General features: G+C 43.8%; 2 protein-coding genes across 7 annotated transcripts in view; one reads left to right on the forward strand and one right to left on the reverse strand.

Annotated features, from left to right (window-relative positions):
* Positions 1 to 3,547, reverse strand: part of apaf1 (apoptotic peptidase activating factor 1) — a 41,295-nt gene extending 37,748 nt beyond the window's left edge. For all 3 annotated transcript variants that reach the window (XM_064342709.1, XM_064342707.1, XM_064342708.1), the window contains exons 1-4: positions 3,409 to 3,547; positions 1,995 to 2,205; positions 1,367 to 1,556; positions 395 to 595 (exon numbers count right to left, since the gene is read on the reverse strand). In XM_064342709.1, coding sequence (XP_064198779.1) covers positions 395 to 595; positions 1,367 to 1,556; positions 1,995 to 2,132 — 529 coding nt within the window. In that variant the 5' untranslated portion in view covers positions 2,133 to 2,205; positions 3,409 to 3,547. The remainder of the gene's footprint in view (positions 1 to 394; positions 596 to 1,366; positions 1,557 to 1,994; positions 2,206 to 3,408) is intronic.
* Positions 3,548 to 10,039: 6,492 nt separating this feature from the next.
* gramd4a (GRAM domain containing 4a) overlaps positions 10,040 to 22,921 on the forward strand; it is a 49,762-nt gene continuing 36,880 nt past the window's right edge. The window contains exons 1-3 of one of the 4 annotated variants that reach the window (XM_064342713.1): positions 10,040 to 10,488; positions 17,966 to 18,170; positions 22,724 to 22,841. In XM_064342713.1, coding sequence (XP_064198783.1) covers positions 18,015 to 18,170; positions 22,724 to 22,841 — 274 coding nt within the window. In that variant the 5' untranslated portion in view covers positions 10,040 to 10,488; positions 17,966 to 18,014. Of the gene's footprint in view, positions 10,489 to 10,521; positions 10,975 to 14,664; positions 14,819 to 17,965; positions 18,171 to 22,723; positions 22,842 to 22,921 lie in introns of those variants that run through there. The other 3 variants (XM_064342711.1, XM_064342710.1, XM_064342712.1) reach the window with 3 other exon arrangements.

Here is a 22,921-nt window from a genome sequence, read left to right on the forward strand (position 1 = left end):
AAGAGAGCTCCTCATCACAGGGAAACTGACTCATAACGAGACTGATAGACAATGTTATGCAATGAAAACCAGGGACGGTGCAGCTGAACAGAGTGAAAGACCACTAAGTGCTCACAGAGCAGGCAACAAAACAATGATGGCCAGACAAAGATCCACCGTGGATCGAAACGTTGTTTGATGTTTGATACCAATAAAAGACTGATATGGAGTTCTGGTTTGCAGGCTCTACTTCAACTCTAACGACGTTGTGTATGCCAGGGTGGTCGATGTGCGCTTTTCCACATTTTCCCACAATTCCAACAAAACACTCACGTCCAAATAAGCAGTGGTTTTGTTTCCGGAGCTTTCCGGAGTTATATATGAGTAGAATGTGGCGGACGGACTGACGGCCCACCTTTGATGAGGGCCTCGTGCCTCACGGCCTCGGCTGCCAGAACGGACTTGCCGGACCCGGCCATGCCGTGCACGGTGACCCAGCCCCCCGCCGTCTCCTGCAGCTTGTACAGCTTCTGCCGGATCCGGTTCAGCTGAGCCGGCCGGCTGACAAACACCACGGGCCGCTGGGGGACCCCGCCTTCCCTGAGCACGGTGTGGACTGGGACACAGACACACAGAGCACTGAGCACAGCACAGTGTGGACTGGGACACAGACACACAGAGCACTGAGCACGGTGTGTGCTGGGACACAGACACGCAAGAGCACTGAGCACAGTGTGTGCTGGGACACAGACACACAAGAGCACTGAGCACAGTGTGGATGAGGACACAGACGCACAGAGCACTGAGCACAGTGTGGACGAGGACACAGACACACAGAGCACTGAGCACAGTGTGGACGAGGACACAGACACACAAAGCACTGAGCACAGTGTGGACGAGGACACAGACGCACAGAGCACTGAGCACAGTGTGGACTGGGACACACATACTCAGCAGTGTACTGTGCGAAACACAGTCACACAGACTTATCATCCACTGTGCCACACAATAACTGTAACTCCGCCCCCAGCGGGATCTACCACATTCTTCAAAACCCCAGTAAGGAGCCACGTTTATGTGGGTCAGTAATATAAATGCAAGGGTCTCCCTCCCACTGTGCTTAAAATAAACATTTCCTTCAGCAATAACCCACATATAAGCCATGAAAAGAAAAAAAAAAACAGAGCAGATTCACAGAGGTAGCATACAGAGGAGCACCATAGATATCCTATATAGCACACAGACTGCAATGTAAAATTTCACAATGTGGTACACTACATAAAACTCATACACAGTATTATTTAACTTCTGACCACAGCTAGCGACTAACTCAAATCTGAAACACTAGACGCTGATCTAGCGCTCAAAATTCGGCACCGCTGCCTACCGTACGGCGTCCCCCCGTCCGCAAAGCTCTTCTCCCCCTCGGGCGACGTGAGAGGCAGGCTACCCTGCAGCGAGGACGCCAGGTCCCCGTAGCTCTCCCGAATCAGAGCATTGTAGAAGGAAATGTAGGCCCGGTTGTCCTTCCTCAGAATCAGCTCCAGCAAGGCCGTCGCTTGCTCCCTTCTGGTGGGCTGAGAGAAAGAGGACACAGCTGGGGTCCGACAGGGCTGATGGGGGATCATGCACTGGAGAAGTGCCCTGGCTTACTGACAGGATGCAACTAGTAATGTAGTCTACGTAAACTAATCATGAAAAGGTGCACCATATTCAAGCCTTTACATACTGTACGTGTTGATGTGAACTGGAATGATTTTCATGTTCATTCGCATGTGAGTGTAAGGCCTTAAACATGGTCTGTGTTAATGCCTTCTACAAGGTCAGTTTATGAAATATTGAGCACTTCAGACTGAGGCAATCAATACCAATCATTGCCATAGCTTCAGAGACCCACTGACCACACCCCATCCCTTCAGATACCATACCCTGCTCCTGACCCATACTGCACCTGACAACACCCCATCCCTCCAGATACCACACCCAGCTCCTGACCACACCCCATCCCTTCATACCCTGCTCCTGATTTTCTCCTCTTCATCCACAGTCAGCGCGCCATCGCTGACCATGTGATCCATGAGGTAGGAGGCCTTGATGTCCTGCTCCAGCAGGGGCCGCAGTGTCAGGAGACAGCTCCGTGCCTGTTCCTCCATGGCAGGCCGCGCAGGTGGAGCGACACATGCAGCTCACTCCAGAGGTGACAGGCAGAAGAGGCGCAGCACAGCACTGAGGCACAAGTGAGGAAGCAGAATATTTCAAAAGAGCTTCTATGTAGCCTACACCCAGACATGGTAACACTGTCTCAATGGGCAGAATGCATGTATTATGACAAAGTACAAAGCTTAACTTGGCTGGATGGCATACCTGCCTTCCCAATGTATCCACGCAACCTCACCAGTCTGGGGGTTATGGAAATGCAATTTTGTGACTTGACGTAGGCAACCACTTATTGATAGTACTAGATTTTATCTGAAGAATGTTAATATAGACAGCCTTTCTGCGTATCTCTGCAAGCTATACGTTGAGGCTGGACCATAGACCAACACATTCGCAACATGTCACGTGCTATCTTTAATCGAAAGTATGACTTGAGGTTTCGTGACAGTTGCACAATGTTCATGTCAAAATGCGCACCAGGCAGATCCATGTACGTACATGACATTTTTCAGAAACGAAAGCTATAATTAATCACAAGCATGTACGATTAAAAAATAATCATTTAAAATCGGACGTCGTAAATGAGGAAAATAGGCGGACGTGGTTAAAGTCCAAGAGCAACCCTATATCAAACTAGTAGTATGAATCACTTAGATTTAACATTATTTAAAGAAAGAATGCCGCTAGCTAGCTGCCTAGCTTTTCAGTACTTTTTGTTCTGATCTGGACAGTGGCTATTGAGTTTAGCTTACCAACTTCTCAAACTGGACAAGACAGTGACGCAAGCTATCTTTGCTTAGCAATGCAATGATGAGAAATAGATACTTGGCTTGAATAAACCATACACCTCGGTAGAAATCTAGCAACTAAAACAAACCAACCGATTAGCATGGTGAATTTAAATTTCCCATTCCACACTACCTGTGTAACATTAACTTGACGAATTTGTAACAGATAGTCTGTCCACCTAGGGAGTTACAGTATATTCCACGACAACACTATGAATGACAGTTCATTATTGTTTCAAAGACGGAGACACGGATACTGACTGTAAACTAGCCTGAATGCATGATTTGTCTTTTGCTAGTTAACTAGCTACAACTAACTCGTACAGACAGAATAGGCAAGGTGTGTAAGTTACTGTAAGTAAGTTACCTGTAAGTTACCTGCAACACAATAATTGACAACAACAGCTCCGGTAGACAGCTAGAATTTTGCTTTAGACTATACTAAAAATAAAGCTCCCAAAAGTGCCCCAGGAGGATAACTTACGAATATCGCCTTTTCAAAATCCAGTTCTGGATTTCACAAATTCTTTTCCGACACTTGCTGTTCAGATTTGACAAATTCAATATCCTCCCGAATTTCAAACGTGCGCTTCCTTACTCCCAACAAAACAATTTCCTGGTTCCTGTACAGCCAATGGCGTTATATGTTACAGTCACGTGGAATACATTTATATCTCGCGCGGTGCTGTAACCAGGCAGACTTGTGCTGCGCCAGAATAACATAATCCTCATTGGATCAGTGGGTCATTTGGTTATGGACAAGGTAATTAATGGCAGTTATGAACACTAAGAATCTGAAGTTGGAGTAGGCCTATATGTGAAATGTTTCAATTGACTGTTTGCCAAAGCAGTAATATAACCTAATTTACAGTACGTTCATTGTAACAATACAAGCATACGTTTAGACCAATAGTAACAGAACCTACCTTCCATATTGCCTTATGGTATTCCTGATTCAGATATCCTTGTCATCCTCTACTCTTTCAAGTAAATTCTAGCATCATGTAAAATCTCAAGTATTTCAATAACAATGCTGGTGGCACCAGTATCTTAACCAATTGGTTGGCTACTTGACCACCACAAATGCTATGTTGCCTTCTTTACAAAAAAGAGAAACTTATCTGTTAAAAATATATCCCTTTTTATTTTTATTGCATGAGTAACAATTGTGAACTAATTGTTCAACTGCAACAGAAAAAAGTGAACTCACCACATATTCATTAATACATATTAACACACCACAAACATCTTGGAACATTGCCTTGCAAATAAAAGGCTAGAGGGGTTGATAAACAATAAAACCAACACACTGAAGATACTGAAAATACTAGTATTCATTGTGGCACAAAAGTGGAACACTTGGGAATTATGCAAGAGTAGTTCAATAACAATGCTGCTTGTGCCCCTGTGTTTGGAAAATCTCTGTCCACCACAAGCACTAGATTGCTGTGTTTCCATAAAACTGAAAATATTTTAGGTTCAAACATCTATTTCATTTTGATTGCATGAGCAACAATTGTATTTTGCTGCCACCTACTGCCAAAAAGAAGAAGTTCTTTGAAAATGTCAATGGGTTTACTGCCACGCCTATAAAGGATCTATCCATTTTAGAAAAGATAAGAATGGGGGATAGTGGTAATCCTACAAGCATGGTGAAGGAAAGACTAGAATGTAACTGGGCAGACTATCTACAGACTTATACAAATGGCACTGAATATCTCAAAAGTGGAAAATCAGGTTGTGTTATCTATATCCCTTGTCTTAAAATTTGAAGTGGTTTCAGTCTTTACAACCACAGAATGCAGACATACATTCAGACACAGTCTCTGTTCTGATGATTCTAAAGGGAGGTAAATTAGGCGACCATTCTGAGCTCTTATAGATAGAGCTCTTAGTTTTACTACAGAGAGCTGAGCAGGCTGGGAGCTCAGTGGGTTTTTCCAGGTGGGGGCACATGTTGGTGTGGAGGGCAATGAGATAGAAGATGTGGCACCAAAAAAGACACTGAGGAGAGGGGCAGATCTAAAAATTTGCCTTGGGATAGCTGAGCGTAAATCAATTGTGAGGAAAAACCTAACATCTCAATGGCAGAGAGAGTGGGAGAATACAATACACAATACAAGAGAGTATTAAACTAGGCCATCGTTACTCAGGGAATGAAAGAAGGGACCAAGTAATCATGACCAGACTAAGACATGGGCACTTTGGATTGGAATGGGATCTAGCATGTAATTAGAAAGCACAACAGCAGCTTTTTGGGGAATGTGTGGAAAGCCAGAAACGGTGAAACATGTTCTTGTGGAGTGTATTAGACATTCAGAAGAAAGAAAAAGATTAGTCACAGCGCTATCAGAAGTGGAAATTACATGCAGTCACAATGAATGTATAATCAGCCCTGTGGAAAATCAAAATAAGATACTTTACTTTATTATTTTATTTTACTGGGGCCATGCCCAACACAACTGAAGTGCCAGAGTTAGCTCTATAGGTTGTTTTCATCCGTGATCCCCGGGCTAGATAGTAAAATCGGCTTTAGTTTGATAGCCTCCACAGGCTCACACCTTTCAATGTCGTGACAAGTGCTTCGTTAAGCTGTAATTCACATTCCAGACTGCGAGAGGCAGCATTATACCATTATACCATTATATCCAGCCTGCTGGAACTAAAAAATCAGAAGAAGAACAGCAACGGTTGTATTTTGCCGCCATCTACTGCAAAATAAAAGAAGTATCTTGAATAACATGTAAATCCAGAGCAAGGCTTTCACGTAAATTACAGCAGGCGTGACTAAAGCGCAAGGTGAGAACTTCAAAACTTACCGCACATTGATCAACAGGCATACAAACTGCAAACATCTTGGAACTTTGGCTTACAAATAAAAGGTTAGCGAGATGATTAAACAATAAAACAAACACATTGGAGGTAAAAGCTCCATGCTAGTATACATTGTTGCACAAGAGCTGAAGACTTGCGAATTATGCGAAATAGTCGTAGGTTATAACAACGCTAATGTATAGCTACTTGACTGCAAACGCTGCACTGCAGTCTGTCCATAAAACTGAATGCATGTCAGTTTCAAGCCCAATTGTCTTTTTCTGCCATTTACCGCACAAGGAAGGACAAGTGTTTTGAATAACACAATTTTCAGGTAAAGCTAGTTCAAGAGTTTTGACAGTTTAACTGCTTTGGGAGAGTAGCTGGTTGGACCCAATCTATTTTTATACGGTCTATGGACCCAATACTCACAGTCCGACTCTCGTAAAATAAGGTTATACAGGGTAGATTTGGAGCCCCTGTAGTATACCACCATGGATGATGCCCACACCTGTACTAGATCTGACCATTTTAAAGTAGATAAGAATGGAGGATTGTGGCAATTCTATGGGCATAGTGAAGGAAAGACTGAATTGAAAAATGCCTAGACCACCATAAACACGACATTGCTATATTTCTATAAAAATGAACATGTCAGTTTCAAACATATCCCTTTTTATTTTCATTGCAGGAGAAACAATTGTATTTTGCTGCCATCTACTGCAAATGAAAAAATTCTAGTTCTTTGATAGCATTCACGGTTTAACTGCCACACCTGTAATAGATTTATCCATTTCAGAGAAGATAAGAATGGAGGATAGTGGCAATCTCTGGGCTTGGTGAAAGAAAAGACTAGAAAATAGCAGGGCAACGCTCTACAGATTTATACAGACGGCACTCAAGATCCCAAAAGTGGCAAATTAGGTTTTGCCTTCCATATCCTTTGCCTTCACATTTTTAAGTGTAGACGGCTATCTGAGGCGGTTTGAATCTTTACAAGGGAACTGTTAGCCTATCTGGGTGTTACAATGGGTTTAAGATGTGAAACCACAGAAAGTAGTGATACATTCAGACTCAGTCTCTGTTCTGATGGCCCTTATGGGAGGTAAATTAGGGTGCCTGTCCTGAGCTTATGATGATAGAGATCTTTATACACAGAGCTGAGCAGGCTGGGAGCTCCGTGGGTTTTTATGGGCCCTGGCACATGTAGGTGTGGAGGGCAATGAGCCAGCAAAAATGGCGCTAAGGTAGGGAAGAGGTAAAGTTTTACAGTATGTCATTTTAGTGGCTGCCAACAACATCATGGCCTGTATGAACTGGGAAAATGGAATCACCAGGCATGCGGTATAATCCCACACCTACAGGAAGTGTCTGAATCATGGCTAAGCAGTGTCTTGAAATCATGTTAGTTTAATTCAATAACTACACAAAATCCTCACTTTTCAAACTGCTCTAGATATATAGCCCCCTTCAGCTGCAGTAGGAGCACATAGCTACAGAATCCTACAGGGACAATGACAATGGCTAGCCAATCAGTGCTCACTCGCTATGATGCAGTACTTCAACCTACATGGTTGCTACCTCGTTCAGTTAATAAATAATTCACTGAAGCCAGCCGATGACGCCAGAAATCTCTCTTCTTTCTTGTCCTTGATTTTGTCTCAGTCTAAGAAGATATGAGCATTCAGTTAAGCATTATTAACACACTGCAATCTAGTGATGGACAGAACAAAGCTTTCCGAAGCGATGACGCCTTGAAGCGATTGCCTTGGTTGAAGTGTCTGTGTCATGAAGCATTTGACAAATGCCTCTCTGGTGAAATCCCCTGGTCAATAAATCTGACTGTCATTGCTCTTTACAGTGGTGATAAATTATAATGAACACTAAATCAGTCCCAATTCAGTTTCTGAATATTAATGCTGTTGCCATGTATTCTCAAAGCACTCCCCAACTAAGTCTATTCATGAAAGGTACAAATTAAACATTGTCATGATGATGAGATGATGACAATTATCATTACTAAAGTGAAGTAAAAAGGTATTGCGTGTTTCATGAGAATAATCGACCAATACCTCATATATTACCTTTCCCATGCCTGGAAAATGAGAGCACACTGCAACAATGAATTCCAATGATTAAGACTTGTTCACCATTTACTCCCAGCTCATTGTAGCATTGCAAAAGGAAATATATATTCAATAACACACAGGTACCCATATTTTTAATGTTGTTATTCTTATTGGTAGGACACAGTTCTTGTAGGCCTACCCTACGTTTTCAGCTCTACCTTGCCTAATAGAATTGCTACCTTTGATGTAACACAGTTAAATAAAGTGTTGTGCGCTCACGTGTGTCTGGAACTTCGAACATAATTTCTTTATCTTACATTATTAAAACTTGATGTGTATGTTTGATGCTCTATTTATACCTCGATGGTGCAACTTGAGTACAGCAGCATTCCATGGTGATGCTGTAATCTCGGAATCGGTTTACCCCAAGCGGCGAAGCAGAGAGATGTTATTTGAATAAGGCAGGTGCCGGTGTTCTATCGATTTGTCCTACCTTGTCGAAATATCCATACCGGTAGCGAAAATTTACAGGCATAAATTTACAGGCTCACACCCTATCGAGAAATACCACCGCGAGTAAACTGCGCTACTTTAATATCCAGAAAAGTCAATAGGTCTCATCAGAAAATAATTCGAAGATAACATTTTCATTAATTCATCCAGCAATGAATACAGGGTGTAATCCTGATTCTCTAACCAAACGCATGCTGGAATAGGCTCCAGCGCCCCCCCGCGGCCCTGACCAGGAATAAGCGGGTTAGACAATGGATGGATGGGTGATAACAATGAACTGGTTTCGTATAATATACTTGGAGAAAGTTTGAAATAACTTCACAACCGAAATAAAAGTTTAAGAAAAACTAAACACGGATTATGAAAAACATGCAGTTAAAACCTTCAGTCAAAAAACCGAACGTAGGCTAGCATAAATTTGTGGGCGTGCCACTAAGCACGAGAAAAAAGACGGAGGCCTAGTTAGTTGTGATGTGCGCAATACCCCTTGGTAGGACAACTTGATAGGTAGGATGAAATGTCAGAACACCGGTTGCAAATCATGCACCACACCTTCGACGGGGTCTCGTTGGAAATGATCCCATAGGGTGCAAAATACGCCTTACGTTATTAACAGTATCTCTACAAAATCTGAAACGCACTCTCAAATATATCTGACAAAAACCCATGAATTCTGAACCATTTGTATACATTTTGTAAATTTGTGGGTGGGAAAGGGGGGTAGCTGATCTGAAATAAGAGATTTTGCACAAAAAGGCTACCAAAGAATCCCGTGTATTTCCACGTGGCCAACACCCGAATACAGGAATATTTGAGTGATCCCAGATCTGCCATAGTCGACACATCAACAGGTATTGGTTGGAGACATCACCCAAAATAACAGGTGTCAATGACGAACAAAGCTTCGGTTTATGTGATCACGTGATTTGAAGCAAGCATCGGAGCAGGTGCTTCGAAACATCAGTGATTTCAAAAAAGCTCGACACCGTATCGACACGACTGACAGATAAAAGGCTAGAGAGGGGCTGCCAAAAAAAGAGTATATTAGTATCAACACTGGTGGTGCCCGCGCGTTAGCTAAGTGACTGGATAACCACCGCAAACGCTATAGCCTGTTGTTCCTTTAAATTAAACGCAGATACATTTCAAACAAAACCTTTTTATTTATTTATTTATTTATTTATTTATTTATAAGCAACGATTGTATTTTATTGAATAATATTTAGCATTTTCAGGCAGAGCAAGGCTTTTGCGAAAAATAAGCCTGACTAAAGCACTATAGGCGATAACTTCAAACCGCATATTGATTGACAAGCATTATTAACACACTGCTCGAACACTGGCTTACAAATAAAGGGTTTGAGAGGTTACCAATCAACAAAGCGAACAATAAATGTAAATGCAATAGGCTATACAGTAGCCTATAAATTGGCGCAAAAGTGGGACACTTGGGAGTTATGCAAGAGTAGAGTAGCTTACTTCAATAACAACACTGGTGGCGCCAGTAGTTTAGCGGTGCGTTGAAATCACACTTGGATTAATTCTGCTCGGCACGCGCTGTTTCTTTTTTCTTGCTTGAAATGTATTCACCAATTTGGCTATAGGCTACCAAATCCTTATTCTTAAATTGCTCTAGACATTAGCCCTCTCACCTACAGTAGGAATATACACTAGGCTACTTATTCCCTTTATGATGCATTTCATAAGTAAATATTTAGTTCAATTGTGTTATCCGAAGTAGGCTATTTTGACTAGGACTTCTGTCAAACGTATCAAATGACCAAGTGTTACTAGGCCTACTCTCCCCAACAGGCTTACACTTAATGTTATTAAACATGGCTTAGATCGTGAAGCATGTTTAAACATTTCCTGGATTTTTGATATATACCGTAGCTATTGTAGAACATTGGATCTTTTCTGTAGCCTGTTGAGCTACGTTGTCTATTTGTGCATTCGAGACGATTCACTTTGTCATGAATGAACTGAAACAAACCCTTTAAAAATACGCGGTGAGTCCGGATGCCGAAGCACATTTGTCTATCGGAAGCGTAGTCTATTGTCTACAGCGTTTTGACACAAGCACATAGCCAAACAGGCTAACCACATTTACTGTGAAAATACGCTCGCTTCCGCACCGAGGTAACGATTTGTGCTGTTGTGCTGCTAAGGTAGGCCTACTCTTGTTGAGTTTAAAAGATCGTTCGTTCACATGGGAATGTCCCGCTACACGCTGGGTGTTTAATTGCGACGGTTAAGTCAGCCGAAGCGTCTTTGGCTAATAACCCGCCCCTATCTGTGTCATTAGCGGCGCCTTTAAGAATGTAGCTGGCCGCTGACATTGACGAAATTTCCTGGTGTACTGCTTGAGAGCTCACTAGAAATCAACAAGCGGGACTAGTGGACAAGCTTTCCACAGAGGGCAAACCTTCATCTTTGTAGTACCCAACGAAATCAGTCCAGACTGTGAAATAAGCATCGCTTATGATTACCAAATGGTCTGCGCGTTTTGGAGATTAATGTTCGCTTTTGGCTGTGAAGAAGACGGATCTTCGGAGGATTTTTGTGGAAGCGGTCAGCAGGTGGAAGTAGGAGGCAAATCGCGTGCACAAAGCAACCTCAGTGTTAATGAAACTTTGCTACGATTTACGCGCAGGGTAAGAAACTTTGTTTATATTAATTAACCGTCTGATATACTACGGGCATCTATCTAAAGAAAGCAACAGGCTTGCCATATTTTTATTCTGCCAGGATTGTTATGATACAGTAGGTCACTGCGCAGATATAGTCCGTCGGTCGGTCGAAACAGATCGGTGGCGTAGCCTATTTCTGCAAATACTTTGGCGTGTTATATGTTGCTACACGTGAAAATAGTATATAGCCTACGAATTAAACAAGACGCAGGTTTGTCATGTTTCACCAACTCAGTGGTGCTAATGTAACCGGATAATTTCTGCGATAGTTAAGGAAAGCTACATTGTACATCTGTATGCCCGCTTTATTGAAAAGTAGGCTGTTGTAGCCCACATTGAGTCTGATTATAAGCAGATTCATAGTTATGCAGGTATTTCGAAACCCGTTACAAATAGCGGATGGGAGTGTGATTTTGTTTGTACCGTGTGCTGGCGTTATGATCTTAAGTACGCTACTCTTGCATTGAGAGTGAAAGTGGCGAATGCATTTTTTGGGGGGTGGCTGTGGGTCAAGGCTGTCGTCGCGATTGTTAGCGTAATACTTTCCACACTAACTGCCGCCAGTAATGCTAACTAAATCCAACATGGATTTTAATTTTGGTTCTGATGTTGGGCCTACTCAGACATTATATTTTAAAAAATGCATTAAATAAGCGTAGGTAAATTATTGTCAACATTATCATATGCAATAATACATTTCGGCGTTCAACTGAAATAAAGAGCTCTTTGTTGATGGCACCGTTCGGCTAAAATAGTAACAAATGTTTCATTGAACAACAGGGCTTTCCTAATGTTTGGCTCGGGGCGAGTTCACTATTGTGTTTTGAATCGACTTCAAACGGGAAATGGGGACTTCTTGAACTAGATGAAGTTTGATTAAGTAGAGTGTCAAAGTAAATCTTGTCCGTATGATCACATGTGCGATCACACTTGGTCATATGACCATATAGCCTAGTTTTCTCTGACCGGAGTGTAAATTACTTAGCAGTTCTTCGACATCTTACATTTATTATAAATTATGGTGCAATCACGTAACAAGAGAAGGAATCATGAATCATTAAACTAATTTGACAGAATAAGCTGTTACGCTTTTAATTAAATGAAAGTTAAGACACTGACAGGTTCTTTCCGTCCGGTTTTCTCTGGACCAGGAGTCCGCTTGATCACATGCGTGTGAAAATCAATTTGTTTTATTTTCGAGGTACAATTTGGTAAATGTTTAAAAAAAAAAAGTTCCCTTTGTAGAGCTGTCATAGAGCAGTTAACATAAAGCATTTTAGCTGCATGGATCGAGGCCTCGGCCTCTTTGTGTATTTGGCTTGTGCTGTGAATATTGAGCTGTTTTTATTGAATGTCTGACAGCTGTGCCGAAATATTGTCTCTCAACAAAAATTGACCTCCTTTTAACCACATACTGCGCAGGCAGGAGGTGGAAATAGCGAAATCCGGACCTCAGAATCCTACAGGGCAAGAGCTTATCTTGCTTTCTGTTGAACAAACAGGCTTGATTTGCAAGCACACACCACTGGGTGGGATGCTGTCCTCCTGTAGGACACTTACCCCCCAATTGTTATCCTTCATGCTTAATATAGAGTGCCAAGCTGAACCTTCAGTACAGGTCGATTAGGCCTCTAACTGACTGTACTATGGACTCACAGCTCTTGTTCATCCATAGATGTCCTCCTCAAATCAGTGGCTACTACACACATTTTAGCCTTTGCAAAGGGTTGTTACATAACACAAAATACCAACTATTTTAATATGTCCTTCCTATTTCCGCTGGTGTAGTCCTCTTTAGCTTTTTTCCTAAATGCATGTCCGTGCTCGGCTACTGCCTTCAAGCCTTTCCAAGACGTTGCCATGTTAGGATTCTGCATTCTCATTTATTTAATGTTGCCAAAATGTTACCCTTAAGCTGCAAGGGCAGGTCAGGTTGTACAGTGAAAAAACGCTCATCAATAAAACAGATGAATTTAATCTGATGCACGTCTCTGTGCCAGAAAGGGGCCGGGCAGGCATTGGATAATCAAACATTCACTCAGGACACACACGCACACACGCACGTACACACACGCGCACACACACACACACACACACACAGACAAACAAACATTCACTCTGGGCAGGTAGCAGACCGTTCCAAGTCTGCATGCATTAAAAGTGGGGGTTCATTTTCAAGGTTAACTGGTGTGCTTGCCCAAAAAAAAGATTTATTGAAGTCAATATTGTAGCCAACAAATGAACTTGTTGCCTCTCTCTACATAGGAAAGGAAAATGGCACCTTTTGTGTGGGGTGTTTGAGAATGGGGAAACATTGCCGTGGTCCCTGAGGGTGGTTTGACTGTGGCAGTAGATTGGTGTTTGTGTGCTGACCACCATGCACTTCACCCTGATCTCGGGGAGGTCTGTTGCATGCTCCCCACTTGTTCCTCACTGAATTCAGAATGCTCTCCCACTGAACTCTGATTAAGCGGGTGAAAGCCCCACTGCTTTTGATTGCCTTGTCGTGTCACTTGTGTTTTCTCAGTTTAGACTCTTGGCTTGGCCTGACTCTGCTTCGTGTGTCCCGGCCTGGTCAGTTTTTAATCAGAACAGAGGAGGGAATTTCGTGTTAAACCTCTGGATTTGAGATTGTGCAGGCGGCCTGCTGTTTGCTGGTGAAATATGTAGCTGTCAGATTTTTGCTGAAGACCCCAGCTCCCTTGAAATGAGGTGGGGCGTGCCTACTCTCTACATAATGCATGTATATGCACATCTTCGGTATATTTTCTCTCTCAAATGAAGTGTGAAGCCTTGCGTGTATGGACTCCATTGTCCAGGCTCCTTTGTCGACTCCTTTGCCTTGCGCGACTGTGGATAAAGCAAACGGCCAGCCACAGAGGGCTGTATCGCAACTTAAACCGGACGAATGGGCTGCTTAATAGCTTACATTTGTTTGTCTGACACATTATCTGGGCAAAGCAACGGGCTGATTACAGGTCCTTGATTTAATAGGGCTTTGATGCAGAATTGCAACGGCCCTCCTGGAGCTGGGGCCTTTATTACCTGCTCACCATGCAGAGTTCACCTGAGTTCTGTACTGTGGCACACTGAGGAACGGTGTGTGTGTGTGTGTGTGTGTGCGTGTGCGTGCATCTGTCTGTATGCATGCATGCGTGCGTGTGTGTGTGTGTGTGTGTCTGTGTGCACATTACCTTACTGACTCATTCAGTCAGCATTCAGTGGTACCATAGAATAATGCTTATTGCAGTGCGGGTCTGCGGTGTTTTGGAATGGAGGTCCCCCTGTCTGTTCACACATGCCTGGGAAGATCTGCAGGGATGAGGTCCTCGCCGCACTCATCCTCATCCACAGCGTGTGTTGGAATAGCTGGGGCTCCGGGGGTCTGTGTTCTCCGCCCACGCGCCGCCCGGTGTGTAAATATAGGGCCGAGCGAGCGCCGGGAGAGCGGGAGCTGCGTCTTCTCTCTCTTCGGCTGCGCCGCGCGTTAAAAATATGGCGGAACTGAAACCGGAGCCTTTTTTTTTTTTTTATTTACGCAGACGCAGGGGCTGTGTCTCTCAGCCTGCTGCCAGTCCCACTGACACAGGCTCTGAAGCTCCGTGCTGCTGGAGTCACGGGTTCTATCATTAGCAGAGACCTCTGTGTGCGTGCGTGCGTGCGTGTGTGCATGTTTGTTTGTTTGTTTGCTTCCTAGTGCTGTCATCATACTAAAAGGTTGCCTGTGATATCTTACCAGTACATGTATCGTGGCTCTTGCAATCATCATGGTACTTCTTTCTAACAGGAAAACAAATGGAACAGAAAGGTTGGTCACGTATTTTTGGCATTATGAAAGGACCAGGAACTGATCTTTTTTTTTTGTACTGTCATTATGATAAGAACTAAGATCATATTGCAGCAAAAGATTCATGCATGCCTGACAAGCAACAAAAAAGGGAAATTGAATGACTGATATATATTACAGTGTGACAGAAAGCAAAAAAAGGAACAGGAGAAAGCATTGTTTTCTGTTTTTCTGTTAGCATTACAGCCATTAATTCTCTAATCTTCTAACCATAACTATTTCAAAGGATCATACTGTCCTCCTATCTAGATGACTCTATTTTTAAAACAAATTCCTTTTGGCTGAGCTTCTGTTATCATTTAAATGGCCCCTTGACATTTATTTTGAAGCTGTAGGTTCAGTAATTCTTTCAAGCCATTTTTGAAAGCATTCTTCTCCACGCACTTCTTCTAATACAACGATTCGTCCAGTGGCTGCCAAGAACGGTCTGGAACAATCTGACTGGTCTTAATGAGGTATTTTGTTAGTGGTGATGTGTTTATTATTGATGTTTTTAATAAGATGTTTTCCACAGTCGGGGCCTGTTCTGATTGATTTGGTGGGATGAAAGCAGCACATTATTGTCTGTGATTAGTCGTCGCCCTGAACAACGTCTCTGTTCTGTACAGTAGTCTGTGTTTAAAACCCTGGGAATTTCTAAACCAGGCCAGCTGAGCCAATAACGGGTAGTGTTGGTTGCTGCTGAAAACGACATTTTATCTTGGGCGGGGTGTCTCTGCCGCGGTTGTTGTGATTGGTTTGACGTGCCTTAGTTTTGCATGTCCTTCAAGTGTGTCAGTGGGTGTGCGTGCGTGCGTGTGTGTGCGTCTGTGCGTGTGCTGTGTATGTGTGCACATGCATGCGTGTGTGTGCGTGCACCAAACCTTAGTGACTCCTGCTGTGGTCATCTGCATTCATTGGTACCATAGAATAATGCTTATTGCTCTGTGGATCTGCAGTGTTTTGGAGTGAAGATCCTCCTGTCTCCACGGTTACCTCGGAAAATCTGCTTGGGTAGTCTGAGTTTATACCACACTCATCCTTCAGTTTTCTTAATTGAGTGAACTCAGTTTGACAAATGACCACGGTGTAGTATTTCAGGATTTTCACTGATCCTGCAGTATTTGGCACTTCCACTGAAAAATGTCTTGATTTGTTTATCTTGAATAATTCTCAAATCTGCAAAAATATAGATGTTCCATTGCATTCTTATTACACTGGAGACAAAGGATGATGCGCTGAAAACATGCTAACATTACAAAATGTACTAAATGTACTTTAAGTGAACACCAGCTTAGCTTTTGGAAGAATCCTTGATTTATTGTTCTTCAGAAAGACTGAATTACACTGATCACTGCCTGCCATTGTGAATGTGCTTTTGGTCCAGGTGTGGACATTCTGCTGTTGCTGTTGTTCAGGTTCTGTTGGCAGTGCTGGGGGGGTGGGGGGTGGGGTTGGGTAATTCTCCAGCAGTGCTGTGCTCAGAAGGAAGAATGACTGGAGTGGCATGGAGGTAGGGTCTAGTAATAAGGCTGGGAAAATGAATTCGTGGGACAGAAGAGTTTCTAAACTCATCTCAGAAAACACCTTACAAGAACTTTTGGGGTTCTTCTTGCTGCTTCATTCTATCTCTCTCTGTCTCACTCTCTCTTTCTCTCTCTCTCTCTGTCTACCTCTTTCTCTCCTGCTCTCTGTCCTTTTCTTTTGTCGGTCTCTCTCTGATGGTAATGGTTTACATAAAGCCCAAATAGCCTGTCCGGGACGGCATCCAGCTACTTTAGTGGGACAGGTGACCTCAGAGATGGGCACTGCTGGGTAATCTGGGGATTATGAGAGAATGGGAGAGCAATGCCTAATCCCTGCCTAAATGGCACCTCATACGAGACCATAGAACAATAGAAACACGACTTGAATTTATACAGTCATCTTTCTGCCACAAGCTGCATTGCTTTAAAGTAAGGTTTCAGACAGGTGCTGCTAATGCACACTGCAGGTATATATTTTCAGATTTAATCCTCCCCCTCAGATTCTAAGAGATCCAGTCAGAGTGCTTTGTTGTGTCTGTGTGTGTCAGCTGACAGATAAGCTGTATGAGTCAAGATTTACATTGTGTGAGTATTTATCAGATTGTGTGGTGTGATAAATATGATGTAATGAGTTTGATAGGGGATGAGGGAGAGAGGGTGAGGGGTATGGTGGTGTGCTCATTCTCTTTCATTGCAGTCATTCATATGGAAGAATTGGCCCATTTTCTCCTGAGTTAGGGTCCGTGTGTTCAGAGGGTTGGTGAGGAGGATTCCCAAGTGGAACGTCCCAAAAGTAGTGCTATAATAAAGGTGCAGCTTGGGGATCTGTTTGAGACACTATCTCTGGATCTCCGCATGTAGACATACACACACCCGTGGACTCCATGCACACACCACTCTCGCACATACGCCCACCCACACACCATGTGTGCATGCACATGCGTATACACAGTACGACAGACACACACCCTGTAAACATATGCATGCGTGCTAGGCCTGTGTGAATTGCTCTTCAGGGTGGGTATGTGGAAGGATATGCAGTAACTGTTACAGTAATTGTTTGTCTCACAAGAATAATTTCTCTTGTTGATGTTTCACAATACATTTTTCATTTTTTTCATTTTTGTCATTAATGCCAGAAAATTATGCAGTTATGTTTTACGAATATATCACTAAAGGGATAAGAGGGAAAGATGGAGCTCTGAACTCTAGTTTGCTGCACTGGGTATGCTCACAAACTCGCGGAAGATTTGTTTTTGTTAAAAAAACAAACAAAAAAAAAAACTGCCTTATTCCGCTCCAGACGACGGATTGTTTGTCTGACATTCTCTCTGCCTCGGGGTCCGCTTATTGGATGACTCATCTGATGCGTGCTTTCCTTTTCATTTACAGGTAAAGTAATGAAAGTCTGTAGGAGAGGGCTTAAATAATTGAAAGCTGGACTGTATCCATTGTGAACTGACAGCCGCTGAGAGAAAATGCTGCTGTTTTTTCAAATGTTCCTGTCCCAAATCCCAACGTGGTAATGCTCATGTGAGTTTTTTTGTCCTGTTTTCGGTCTTGTGATCTTGTCCCTTTTGTATTTTTTTCTTATATTCTGCAGGAACGCTGTTCATCATGTTAAGATAAAACAGAGGAACCCTGTGTTGAACATGCTCAAGCGCTTGGACAAAATCAGGTTCAGAGGTCAGAAGCGAGATGAGTTCCTGGACCTGGCCGAGTCCCCCAACGCGTCCGACAACGAATGTAGCGACGACGTCCTGAAGCCTCGCCCGTCGCTCCGGGATGGGGACGACCCGAGAGACCCGGTAAGTGCGCCCCCCCGTGGCCCGGCTGAGCTGCGTCATCCCAGGCTGTCCGTGGCTCACTGATCTCAACGGCACGTTGGTGTCACGTTTGGAACAATGACACAGAAATGTAATTCTTGTGTAAATCTTATTATTAGGCTTGCTGTTTTTCAGAAGCCTCTTTTATTAAAGTAATAAAACGCTGACTAGAATTTTTTGGAGGGGGGGGTGGACATTCCAAAGAACGTACTCTTCAAAGGGTTAAGTCAGTGATTGGCTACCGATGAGAACTTGGGAAGGGTTTCTCCCAGGACTGCTTTTGATGTGCAGCATTTGCGCTGCTTCTTCCTGTCGATCTGGTCCTGGGCATACATAGCAACAGAGGGCATCACATATGGGCAGGGTTACTGATGGTACCCTGTCCATGGCCGGTTGCCAACACCTCTGTCACCTGGGCACTCTTCAAGCTTCCCTTATATTCCACATGCAAGTGTTCACCTTACCGCTTGCATTTATGGTATCTTTCTGATGGTGTCTAAATGGTTTTGAAATCTCTGCAAGGCCAACCTCTAGGGATTTTTGTATACTTGTGTTCCAGGATTGTAGTTGCAACATCTTAATTTTATTTCATTGATTTCACATTTTAACCTTATCTCACGAGTGAACCATAAGACAATTTGCTTGATTATATTAACTGCTTAGTTAAGCCTTATTTCTCTTATCAGCGAAACTGTTTGGTAATTAGTAATGAACTCTTAAGTCCTTTCCTTAGAGCTGTGCTGTAGGCTAGAGAGTATACAGTGGCTCATAGAAGAACATCCTGTAATTCTGCTGAGACGATTAGTTTGTGGTTGCGTTTGGCGCCCACCTTAGCCTCTGCCGTGACAGCAGTGGCTCTCGGAGGTGATGTCAAAGGTCACCACCGAGGAAGGCCTTCTGGGATATGCCCGCTGGGCGCCAATTGCTCTCTGTGCTCCCGACTGTTCTTCTGTGGCTGCGTAGCTCTCACCAGCTGCGCTGTGAAAGGCCATTGCTGCTGGATAATCGGAGATGTGGAAGGAAAGAACATGGTCAGAGAAGGTGTTTTTCTAGGTGCTGAACACTATGTGTGCCTGTAATTTCCAAAATATGATCTCTGATGAGACCAAATCCAAGTGAGGCTCCTGTGCTCCTAGAATCCTGCTATAATGCCTAGTGTCATACCATGACTTCATCTGACCTCTGACCCTAGAATGTAGCTGTGGAAAGGTTTCCCTAACCCTGCCTGTTCAACTCTGCTTGGTGGCTTTTGTGTGTGTGTGTGCTGTTAAAATAATTTCTCTCTTCATTTGTCTGATCATATCCTTTTTAATTAGAGTCAAAGCTTCAGAAGGAGATGTTGGACACAGCTGTGAGGAAATGGTTTCCATTAAGTTGTTTTTGTTGCGGGAGGGCTTGCTAGTAAACACACAATGGTTATGACACAAAAACATGACCAAGAGTGAGTACTTTTAAGGAGAGATTTGTGAAATCTGGTCCCATGACACATCTGGGCCTATGGAGGTGTTACCGAGAGGCGAAGACATCATAAAGGGGCTGCTTTGCTGCAAAAGCTCTGTACTGCAATGTACCTGGTACGAGTAATGCTAAATTACCCTTATCTTTTCACTCTGACAGTAAAGCTTTGTGGCTGTTCCATCGTGGGCAAATTGTATAAAAATGCACCTTTCTGTCTGTACTTGTTATTGTACCGGGTATTTGTTCATCTGTTCACATTATGTACAGCTTATTGTGCTCTGTCGTCATTGTGACATTCACAACATGGCATTCTGTTATCATTAATATGAAAATTGGAGGGATTGTTTGCATAATGGCTTCGAGGGATGTTCGCCGTTTCTGTAAAGAGTTTCTTCTCTTTTGATTGGATGCCAGAATCACTTGCAAATAAGTGCTTGTCTGTGCTTATTTTATGTAATGTAATGTATATTCTATTGGCTGAAGTCTGCTTTTTTCTTGTCCCTGATACATTGATACGTGTGTTGCTTGTCTATGAGCATGTTGCTATAGGGAATTCCAGTGTCACTTTTATATATTAGTAGGAGCTTCCCCTTTTCCAGTTTACTGGAACTCTTGCCTATCTCTGCTGATTTCAGAAGGCCAGGATTTGCATATTATTCCTGTGACTGAGGAAGTAGCTTGCATACAGAGTTCCTGTGCCTGAGGTAGCTTGCATACAGAGTTCCTGTGACTCAGGTAGCTTGCATACAGAGTTCCTGTGCCTGAGGTAGCTTGCATACAGAATTCCTGTGACTCAGGTAGCTTGCATACAGAGTTCCTGTGCCTGAGGTAGCTTGCATACAGAGTTCCTGTGCCTCTGGTAGCTCGCATACAGAGTTCCTGTCCCTGATGTAGCTCTCATACAGAGTTCCTGTCCCTGTTGTAGCTCTCATACAGAGTTCCTCTGCCCCGAGGCTTGTGATGCAGGATGTTTCATTTTTCTGAGTAAGGGGCCCCTGACCTGTTTGGGATTGGGTTTGTCCTGGGCTGCCGTTTTACACCTGGCCCTTGGATGTGGAGAAAGTGTGGAGCGGAGGGATGAGTCATTCACTCTGTACTCCGGTACCTTTTTTCTCTCCGCAGTGTGCGGGCTTCTCTGTCAGACTCAAGGTCTTCAGCACTGTCTCTCCCCGGAGCCTCGGCTTCCCCCAGCACTGAAACTCAAGCGCAGCGATGCCTTGTCCTTTTATTTCGTTTTATTCACCCGAGTGAAAACGTGCTTGATTAAACAATCTATCATTTAACGGTCTGTAAAATTCGGAAGGTCAGGAGCTGAATTTAGATGCTTGTTTCAGTCATTTGCTACTAATAATTTTCCAGCTATGGTGTCAGTTTTTAGTTTGCTGCTGCATGTGAATTAATTCTATACATTCATATCTATTATGGAGAGACATTCAGAAATGTGGAGATGTGGATTTCTCAATCTCAGCGATCCAAACAAGTGTTCAGCTAGGCAAGTGCACATTGTTTATTATGGCTACAGCATTGTCTCTTGAAATGTAACAAGGTATTTCGGGATGATTGTAATGTATTTCAGGATGATTCCTTGGGTTTGTCTGTACTGCATGGATGTAGTCTGTAGTTGGATAAAATTCCCAGGTGATCCCACTTTTTTGTCCAGATCACTTTGCCAGTCATTTGAAAGCTTGAAATGATTGATGACACTGCTGGTAAGGCAGGTTTGTGTTGACAACCCCTACTAAAGTTGAACGTTTTGAGAACAAAATGGCATCTCAGACAGGAAATCCTGAGTTATGGTGACACCATTCTAGGCATAGTAGGTGATATAGTTGTCACCTAGGGCTTCATCTGTGTGGGAGGGTGCCGCATGAAAGGTTAAAAATTGGAAAATGGAACATGCATTCATCATTGTCAGCAAAATCCCCCACCCCCCTCCCCCCCACCCCCAGATGGTGATGGCTTCCTGCAATCCTCCCTCTGCCCCCACTCCACCCCCCTCCTCTAACTGACGTAGGACAGCACAGAGGCTAAAGCAGGACATGACACCAGTGCTGTACTGCAGCGAGGATTCTCTCTCACTGTCTGTCCCAGAATGCACTGCATCGGTGTCTCCACCCCATGTTTGTTCTGTGCCGTGCTGCAGTGGTTACTTTTAGACCCCATTTCCTGTTCCTCCCCAGTTTACCATCCCCAGCTCTCTCTCTTTCTTTTTCTTCTTTCCTTTCCCCCGCTCTCTCTCTCTCATGTGAGCCAGCCAGTGCCTCCTGTACGCTCCCTCTCTCTCAGACGACAGACAGCACAGTGAATTAGGCATGCTGCAGTTTCACTGCCTGTCTGGATTCTGCAGGAAGTCTGCTGCACTGTGTGTGTGTGTCTGTATGTGTGTGTGTGTGCACTTGCATGCGTACGTGTTCTGTGTGTGTATGTGTGTGTGTGCCTGCATGCGTGTTCTGTGTGTGTGCGTGTGTATGTGTGCATGCGTGCATGTTCTGTGTGTGTGCATGCATGCGTGCGTGTACTGTATGTGCGTGTGTGTGCGTGCATGCCTGCATGCATGTTCTGTATGTGTGTGTGTGTGCGTGCATGCCTGCATGCGTGTTCTGTGTGTGTGTGCATGCGTGTGTGTGAGCACATGCGTATCTGGGCCATAGTGACAGATACCGGGAGACTTAAAGGGAAATGCTGTCAAGGTCTGCAGGTGTTTTGATTCTGAATTACAACTGCCCCCAAATTTCAGGGCTCCACCTGTCTTTCTCTCTCTCACTCTTGCTCTTTCTTTCTCCCCCTCCTCTCTCTGTTCCTCCCTCCCTCCCTCTCTCTGCTGCACATGGAACAGCAGAGTCAGGAGGAATCGTAAATGAGATGACTCAGTCAGAGACATCGATTCATCTTTTTCTGCGCGCTAGTCGGGCTGTGGGGACTGCACTGCTGCTGTTTTTAAGCCTCAGTTCACGGCTACAGCGTAAGCTAGCCGCTCGGTTTGGTGCCTGTCTGTATGCAGATGCTTTTTTTTCGGGGCTTTGCGGTTAATACCTTTTCTCCCCTGCGTGTGTGTGTGTGTGTGTGTGTCCGTACAGGCTGGTCCAGGCGCTCTCAGCATGGCTGCAATCCAGGACTTCCAAAGGAGTGAGACGGACAGGCTGAACGAGGTCAAAGGTCATCTGGAAATTGCCTTACTGGAGAAACATTTCTTGCGTGAGTAACTTGCCACCTGCCTGTGCGTATGCTGGGGGGGGCCGGGGGCTGGGAGGGGGGCGGATGACTGCAGAGATCCC

This window comes from Anguilla rostrata, chromosome 7 (assembly GCF_018555375.3).
Source record: "Anguilla rostrata isolate EN2019 chromosome 7, ASM1855537v3, whole genome shotgun sequence".
NCBI classification, from domain to species: domain Eukaryota; kingdom Metazoa; phylum Chordata; class Actinopteri; order Anguilliformes; family Anguillidae; genus Anguilla; species Anguilla rostrata.